The 9,511-nt window shown below is 40.2% G+C and overlaps 2 protein-coding genes across 2 annotated transcripts; both read right to left on the bottom strand.

Annotated features, from left to right (window-relative positions):
* Positions 1-2,528: 2,528 nt before the first annotated feature.
* On the bottom strand, positions 2,529-4,910 carry LOC308099635 (C-reactive protein-like; the record flags this gene model as incomplete). Its single annotated transcript, XM_080448372.1, has 3 exons — positions 2,529-2,853; positions 3,881-4,076; positions 4,859-4,910. The coding sequence occupies 3 exons, from the start codon at positions 4,908-4,910 to the stop codon at positions 2,529-2,531; spliced, it is 573 nt and encodes a 190-aa protein (XP_080304498.1).
* A 2,419-nt stretch (positions 4,911-7,329) lies between these two features.
* Positions 7,330-8,907, bottom strand: LOC308099634 (C-reactive protein-like). The gene is made up of 3 exons (XM_080448371.1): positions 8,846-8,907; positions 8,271-8,487; positions 7,330-7,864 (listed from the first exon to the last, which is right to left on the bottom strand). The coding sequence occupies exons 1-3, from the start codon at positions 8,895-8,897 to the stop codon at positions 7,441-7,443; spliced, it is 693 nt and encodes a 230-aa protein (XP_080304497.1). The 5' UTR covers positions 8,898-8,907; the 3' UTR covers positions 7,330-7,440.
* Positions 8,908-9,511: the final 604 nt, after the last annotated feature.

Here is a 9,511-nt window from a genome sequence, read left to right as displayed (position 1 = left end):
CACACACACACACACACACACACACACACAAACACACACACTGTATGATTGTCTTACAGACAATTAATATAACATGTTGTAGTAAATACTTGTAGTAAATAACAAATAAATCCCTCTTGATTCCTTGAGAATAAACATCATAAAGAGAGATACAAATAAATCATGTTTTAAATGTTTTTTTTATTTTATTCTTACGGTAACAATAACAGACAGACTTATGAAAAAAAAAAATCCTTTTTTTAAATACTGAATCAAGCAACTTAAAAACTATCCGGGGTGATCCCAAAAGCCTGAGTAGACGATAAAATTACCCATTTTTAAAGTGAAATATCCCTTTAAGTACAGTTAAGACCAGATGGGGTTGGGGTGGGACTCTTATTTTCACCAGTGATTTTCTCTAGTTTTTAAAGTGTAGCTATGCAGGTCTGTCGCTTAACTAGTTAACATACAGTAGTTAGGTCTCACTGTCCAGTTGAAGGTCTTGACAACCAAATAATGGGAAACGGTGTAGTTAAATTCTCAGTGTGCATTTTACTCTGAGTGCACAAATGTAACCAAATGGACACTTATCCATTTGGTTACATGTGTACTCTCTCAGAATTACACACGGATGAATTTAATATTCCCGGTCATTGTAAGCAGTTAAAACAAACCTTTTTAAAGGAACTTATGTTATGAACTCATGTTATGACAATTTTTGCTAAATGGAATATGCTTTGAACTATTTAAGTAGGCCTAAAAATAGTACCTAAAACATTGAAACATATATATCGGATTGTATATGGCATTATTAACATTATTTTTATTTATTTTATTGTTTTATACAGACATATAATAGTAATAAGGCATTATGTAGGCCTACTTCATATTAATAGCAGTATCATCGTGAGGCCTTTTAGCAAAAATCACCAGCAGGTGGCGGTAAAAGAAAACAATCCCCACAAAGATTTGTCCATACCACAGGAACATTAACTTTATCCATTAAGTCCATGAAACCAAATGAGTTAGAACTAGAAAAAGTGTAGCCTGGTAAACCCTCCCTCCGGAAATCTCTTTTCCATTTGATTCCAGGAGTGAGTCTGGCCTGTAGACCTATATGGGCAATTTGGCTGTGGGCTGGAGCTGGGCGGGAGTAATGTAGCTTTGATGTCCAAGTGGCCCTTTGATGTCCAATTAAGCCACTTTAGGCTGCAGTGATTATCACCAGGAGTAATTGGTTTGTCTTTGATGTTAATGAGCAGCTTGTATGAAAGGTGTATTGATTAATGACGTGTGAACCACTCGGGTTCCACCTGATTGGCCTACCCCCGCTGTCAATCACAAAACAATGAGCGAGGACGCTGATTGGCTCGGTTATTTGGTAATGCACTAGAAACGCCCATACAAGCCTTCATGCCAGACTCACTCCTGGAATCAAATGGAAAAGAGATTTCCGGAGGGAGGGTTTACCAGGCTAGAAAAAGTGCTCCTCGGAGCACAGGTTTCCGCAAGGTCAGGTAGGTTAGTGTGTGCCAGCAATTTTCAGAATTCGCCAATCAGACTGGAATGTGAAAAATAGGATGGATCAGACGGATCCGTCTTGATGACTTGACTAAAGAGATAATGTGTACCGATTTGCATGATGTTTGGACAACATTTGTAGGAGTAATATAAAACAAATTGTCGTGCAAAAATCTGCCTCCTGGTTTCACTATAATAGGGCAATGTTGAAAGGGTGCCATTTGTTCCTCAATAGTGCAACATTTTGTTCAAAACAGACCACTCCTGCAAACTTTAGATGTCAATCTTAGCCAATCAGGATGGAATATGACAAATCAAACAGATTTGTCTTGATCACATGACTATAGAGATCATGTGTACCGATCTGTGTGAAATTTGGATAAAATCGGATGGAGTAATATCCAAAAATGTGTTTTACATAAGTCGGCCTCCTGGTGGCGCTATAAAAGGCAGATGTAAAAAATGCAGAGCAAAGGTTTTTTTTGGCCTCTAGGGAGTGCACATAAAGTTTTACACAGATCGGTGCAGTTCTTAGCCAATCAGGATAGAGTATAAAAATGGCTTTAGAGTTTAATGACTATAGAGATACTGTGTACCGATTTGCGTGATGTTTGGACAAAACCTGTAGGAGAACTGTAAAAAAGAATGTTCTGCAAAAAGCTATAACATGCCCATGTGAAAAATTGGGGGCAGAGGTTCTGAATTTGCATCCAGGGAGTGTGTGTGCACAGTTTCGCTGCAGTCAAGCCAACGGTGCCGGAGATTAGCTGTCCACAGACATAATGACACACACACACACACACACACACGGACGGACGCATACACACGGACGGACGGACGGACGGCCAGTGTGCAAAACATACTCCCATAATTTCAAGCTTAAATTTTTCATTTACAATATCACACTGTATGACACCAGCCAAATGTAGATAATGCGCTGTGAGCTTATTGGCGATTTCTATCATTTTGATTATTATTTTGAAAGTGAATTTGATAGTGGTTAGTGGGTCTGTGGGTTTTATAAATATTTAACCAATTAAAGGTATCTCATTATCGACCACCACAACCCAACCAGTAGTTTTGAGCACTATGGTGTCCCAGTCAAATATGTTGCCTCTTGCCACCCGCTGGCCAGCGTACAAAGCCTTGATAGTGTCAGGACAAAGGACATAGTCCCACATATTGATGTCACTGATCTCTCCCACAAAGCTCTGGCTGGAACTGAAAGAGCCAAGCAGTTTGTCAGGATCTTGCCCGATGATAACTCTGCCCCCGGGTTGCACCTTGTGGCCCTTCCTGTAGATCTTACTGAGGCTTTTCTTGCCGTCCATGTAGAATGCAGTCAGACCTGAACTGGAGTCCCAGGTCACACACAGATGGGATTGAAGGGCCCCAAGTTGAGGGAGCTGGAAGTAGACACCATTTCTGCTATTAGAAGATAGGAAGAGGCCCAATCTAATACACACACACACACACACACACACACACACACACACACACACACACACACACACACACACACACATACACACATACACACACACACACACACACACACACACACACACACACACACACACACACACACACACACAAACACACACACACACACACACACACACACACACACACACACACACACACACACACACACACACACACACACACACACAGAGAGAGAGAGAGAGAGAGAGAGAGAGAGAGAGAGAGAGAGAGAGAGAGAGAGAGAGACACAACACAATTTACATTGGCTGAACATTCTGTAAACAGGGCTGAACTGGGACAAACATTAGTCCCTGGCATTTAATGTCATGAACTGCTGATGTGCCCTGGCCTAATGTTTATTTCATCCGTTGTGCTCATTTCATTTCAGCATCAATTCGATCATTAACAGAGTCAACAGACTATCTAATGTGTATTTGTGCATGAAGCCTCTCACACAGCAGAGATTTGCCTATCAAATCTAATGCCTTTGATGAATAGACTCTTGCAAAGGCTGCCCCCAGAAATTGCTGTGGTCTGATGTGAATGGGCCCACAGACACACGTGCAAGAGGGATTTACATGGGCATGCACGCACATCTGAAGGGGACATCATATAAATAATAATAAAACAAACGATTTACATAGCGCTTTTCTAGGTACTCAAAGTCGCTTTACAGAGCAGATATAAAAACAACTTTACTAGAACGAACTAGTTAAAAAGGTTAAAACTATAAAGGAAAGGTAAACAATACAAAAGGGAGGGGCGGGGGTTGGGGTTTTATGTAGGGAATGCGACAAAATCTTGAAGAAAGAAAGAAAGAAAATAAGAAAGAAAGAAAGAAAGAAAGAAAGAAAGAAAGAAAGAAAGAAAGAAAGAAAGAAATTAAAGAAGCTACCTGCCATCTGATTCATGCCACACATTGAGTTCATCCCAGGATTGTGTGCGGTATGCAAACAGAATGATCTCTCTCTTGTTGCTCAGCTCCGTGGCCAGACGCATGCACAGACTGAAGGCTGTCAGGTTCATTGGCTTCTTAGGGATCATCTCAACATAGCTGTCGGTTGACGGTGAATTGAATACCAGTGACCTGCCTGAAGGACCCCCACAACACGCTGAGAAGGGGTTTTAAATATGTTTTTGTTTTATTTATGTGTTTAATTTTACTGCAGGGGGTCTCAGAGTATGGTCCCGGGACCCCCTGGTACCGGCTAGAAGTCAGCCCAATGAGAGAATGTTATGTAGAAGAATGATTATTCAGATCATTGCAATCTCTTCCCACCTAGTAAAATTCGATACTAAATCTAACACATTTCTGTTACGGGGTCCCAAGCAAAAAAAAAGAATACAATTCAAATGGGGGTCTGCGACCTTGTATCACTCTTGGGGTCCTTGCATTGTTTTAGATCAGATAAGTTCTAGTTATAAGTAGATTATTTTCATAAAAAGTATTGAAACTACTCCCAAACACTGCATATAATATGTCATTTTAGCCACAAACACTAACTGAAATTAGGTATGAGTATTCAGCTATTATTACAGAGAATGTAAATGAGTGTTTTCCAAATAAATCGTCCCTCAAATATCAAATCCCTTATTTAAAAAAAAATATTTATACTGTATATATAATAATATATATATATATATATATATATATATATATATATATATATATATATATATATATATATATATATATATATATATATATATATATATATATATATATATATATATATATAATTATTATAATATTTGGCAGAAAAAAATTAAAATGTACCAAAATAATTTAAAAAAGGGTGCTATCTGAAGGTAGCATAATTTGTGTTCCCTCAAAAACAACATTATTTGAACACATGCTCAAGTAAGAACGTACCTAGTGCTTGCAGAGGGTAGGCGATGAGGAAAAGAACTGCCAAAAGCCTCATGTTGTCCACAGCCTAGAAAAAAGGGACAAATTAACAAGTCCTATTTTGTATAATTCGTCATACGGTGTTGTCAGTTGTCACACAGCGAACATAGCAGATCTACAAGCTTACAATGTCATATTGTGAGCTTGTACGATGGAGCAAGAATTAGTCATAAGACATATTTTTCTGCGCAACGAAAAAACGAAACAATCTACAAGTTAACAATGTGCCGGCTTGCCTGGTAAACCATCCTGGTCTCGTGAAGTGCAGAAGACACTACTGGGATGGTATACCAGACACATTTTTTAGCATGTCCGTCTATAATGAGTCTTAATGACATGCCCAAAATAGGGACGCCAGTTTGAAGTGGTTAAGTTTTACACACATTTCAGTATGGGAATTCACACAATGTATGACCCTGGACAATGCTCCACACATCCTACAGTACATCTTCTCCCTCCCCTGTGATGTTTCAATACCCACATTTGTGAAAAAGGATGATGTCATACATACCATCTTGATCCTTCTGATGATTAAAAGCCAACATGCTGGGTTTTTATAAGTCATTTTTTAAACTCCTCCCATTTCATAAGCAATGACATTTGCAGTTATCACGGCACGCCTCTAAGACCGTGCGCATGTGTGTGTGTGCGTGTGTGTGCATGTGCGTGTGCGTGTGCGTGTGCGTGTGCGTGTGCGTGTGTGTGTGCGTGCTTGTGTGTGTATATGTGTGTGTGTGTGTGTGTGTGTGCGTGCCTGCCTGCCTGCCTGCGCAAGTCAGTAACAAATTTGGCTCTGTGATGAAATGGAGTAGAAGTATAAAATATCGCAGAAAGGAAGTATAGTACCGTAAATGTACCTCAAAAATGTACATAAGTACAGAACTTGAGTAAACAAAGTACTTTATACAACATCTTTTACTTGGATTTATCTGGTCAGCCTCTTGACAGATGAATCTCTTGACAGATAGGTGGTACTGTACATAGACCTATAAAGGTAGACGCTTCCTCCGGCTCTGAGGCATCTGTATCTTGGGCGCGCACCAGCTTCCGCCCTCCCTCGGGAAGTTTCCGCGTGCGTCACAGAAGGGGACGTTCGGTAGGCTAATCAGAGGCAGGTGGGGGCGGGTCTTTTCGTAACCCAGCCACTAGTCAGTTAGACGCGCTGTGATTGGCCAGTAGTCACTTTGAGTGGCAGCTTAATTGCCCTCTATGGCAGCCGCCAGAGCGATACAGGTCGCCCCAATGAACTGCAGAGGCCAATGAGGTATCTAGGTTTCTATATCTATGGTACTGTATGTCATTTTAGGCAGATGTGCAGTTTATTTTGTGGCCAGATCACCAGGTTAAATATCACAAGTGTGTGAGTGCGTGCGTGCCCTTAACCCCCTGTTACATGGGCAAACTGTGTAAGTCACTGTTTGTGTGTAGCGCATCATTATTGGGGAGGGCCCATTCACGTTTACATGTGCCCAGCTATTTCTGTGGGCAGCCTTTACAATAGTATATTCATTAAAGGCTTTAGATTTGGATTGAGGCTACTTATACACTTGATTTTACAGGGTAATTGTGACAACAAACATGGACTGTATCAGTGCGAGACGGCTGCATGCATAAATGCACATTACATAGTCTATTGATTCTTTTAATGATTGAATTGATGCTGAAATGAAAGGTGATGAGCACAAGGAAAGCAAATAACGTTAGACGAGGCCCTTTTTTTGCCACATCAGAAGTGCAAGGCATTAAATGCCAGGGCCAACTTTTTGTCCCAGTTCAGCCCTGTTTCATTATGACATAATATAACCTTACTTGTGTTTTACCCATAAAGCTGTCATCTTCCAACAACAAACAATATTTCAGAATTAACCCACCCCCGCAGGGAGTGCTGCTACTGTATATTAAATATTCAAGCTCCCTGTGTATACTGTAGTTATACTCACATGGCAGCATTGAGTTACTATTCAATGAATCAAAAAACAAGGAGGGTCGCACTCAGAAATAAAAGTGTTTCTTTAGTTTTACCATTAAAGTAAAGAAATTTGTAGAAAATGTTATATTTAGTCGTGAGCTATAAAAAATATATCTGCAAACCAGAAATGGATCTCGACCCATTGTTCACTGCTCTCACATGAATCCCTTCATGCTGCACAACAGCAGAAAGCTGTCATTGAGTGAAGCATCCAGAGGCTGGACATGATTATGTGGCAGCACTGACCAGGAGGTCCTTGATGTCACAAGGAGGTGTCGCTAAAAGCAAACATTCCACAATGTGGCTTTTTTCCCAGAAACGGAATGACTTATAACAGTTGAATACAATGTTTTATTTTGTTTTATATCTTTACTAAGCACAAGGAATATGAACATTCAAGATGATAGACAGGGATTAGTCACAAAAACACTAGTACAACACATACAGTACTGTATATGAAACCAACCATATGTAGATCAAATAAGAAGGTTAGAAAGTTAGAAACCTTGTATCTCCATCTTCCAACTTTTTATATTTGATTTTTTTCCTACGGTAAAATGTTCATTTTACAAGAGTGTCACACAAAAGTATACAATTGATCCGCATTATCGTGTTGAGCACGATTATCGACCAACTCAACCCGGCCATTAGTTTGGAGCACTATGGTGTCCCAGTCAAAAATGTTTCCTCTTGCCACCGTGTGACCAGCGTACAAAGCCTTGATAGTGTCAGGACAAAGGACATAGTCCCACATATTGATGTCACTGATCTCTCCCACAAAGCTCTGGTCGGTTCTGAAAGTGCCAAGCAGTTTGTCAGGATCTTGCCCAATGATAACTCTGCCCCCGGATTGCACCGTGTGGCCCTTCCTGTAGATCTTACTGAGGCTTTTCTTGCCGTCCATGTAGAATGCAGTCAGACCTGAACTGGAGTTCCAGGTCACACACAGATGGGTTTCAAGGGCTCCAAGCTGAGGGAGCTGGAAAAAGGCACCCTCTTTACTAGAAGATAGGAAGAGAGCCACTCTAATTCACACGCATGCACACACACGCACACACAGAGAGAGAGAGAGACGATTTACATTTTGTAAACACGGCTGGGACAACAATTTGGCCCTGGCATTTAATGCCTTGAGCTCCTTTAACATTATGTAATTGTCATCCATTGTGCTCATCACCTTTCAATTCAGCATAAATTCAATCATTAACAGAATCAACAGACGATCTAATGGGTATTTGAGCATGCAGCCCTCTCACACAGCTGATACAGTCCATGTTTGTTGTCACTATTTGCCTATCAAATCAAGTAGGCCTACAGTACATACGACGTAGCCTAAACCCTAAAACCAAATCGAATGCCTTTAATGAATAGACATTAATAGGAAAGTATAGAAAGAAGCTACAGTACCTGCCATCCGAGTAATGCCACACATTGAGTTCATCCCAGGGTTGTGTGCGGTATGCAAACAGAATGAATGTTCTCTCTCTGCTCAGCTCCGTGGCCAGACGCATGCACAGACTGAAGGCTGTGAGGTTCATTGTCTTCATAGGAGTCATCTCAACATAGCTGTCGGATGACTGTTCATTGAATACCAATGACCTGCATGAAGGACCCCCACAACACCCTGAAAAGAGACGCACATTTATAATGATAATGATTATAATACTAATAATAAAATATATAATATTAATATTAATATGAATTTACTGCACTGGTTCTCAAAGTGTGGTCCGGGGACCCCCAAGTGTACTGGCTAAAAGTTATGGCCCGAGAGAATGTTTTAGAATGATTATTTAAATCATAATGTAGGCTTGTATTTTTTTTTACATAATATTTGGCTGATTAAGTTATTAATTCGTAATGTCATTTTCCCTGGGGAGACAATTTTGTGAACCCCCACAAAAGACGCTACTTGAAGGTAGCATCCTTGTGTTTACCCCAGAAACAACATCATTTGAACACATGCACGAGTAAGAACGTACCTGCTGCTTGCAGAGGGTAGCCGATGAGGAAAAGAGCTGCCAAAAGCCTCATGTTGTCCACAACAGCCTAGGAAAAAAGGGACAAATTAACCACTCAAATTCTATTTTATATTTCGTCATAATGTGGTGTCACACAGCAAAAATAGCAGATCTACAAGTTTACAACGTGTCACCACTTTGTGACATAAATTAGCCATAAGCTAAGGTTGAAGTTGCTAATTGATACTTACTTTAAATAAAAGTGTCTGCTAAATGCCTACATTGTAAATTGTCTTCTCACAACTGGCATAATTTTTTTTGTGTGATGTTTCAATACCTACATTTGTGAAAAAGAATGATGTCATACATACCATCATGGTCCTTCTGTTGATTAAAAGCCAACATGCTGGGTTTTTATAAGTCATTTTCCAGACTCCTCCCATTTCACAAGCAAAGGCATTTGCAGTTCTCACGGCACACCTCGTGTGTGTGTGTGTGTGTGTGTGTGTGCGTGCATGCGTGCGTCAGCCCCCCCTATCATTATTCAGGAATTATAATACGAAAATGTCCCTTTCTCAGGAACTTACAACTTTTTGTGTTTTTGGTCAAACATTACCATATGGTCAACACATCTGAACTACAGACTTTCCTTTCTTTCCAAAACTCTTGAACGTGCTGTTTCTAACA

This window comes from Gymnoscopelus braueri (assembly GCF_963280865.1).
Source record: "Gymnoscopelus braueri genome assembly, chromosome: 13".
NCBI classification, from domain to species: domain Eukaryota; kingdom Metazoa; phylum Chordata; class Actinopteri; order Myctophiformes; family Myctophidae; genus Gymnoscopelus; species Gymnoscopelus braueri.
This window is presented reverse-complemented; position numbering and strand designations above follow the sequence as displayed.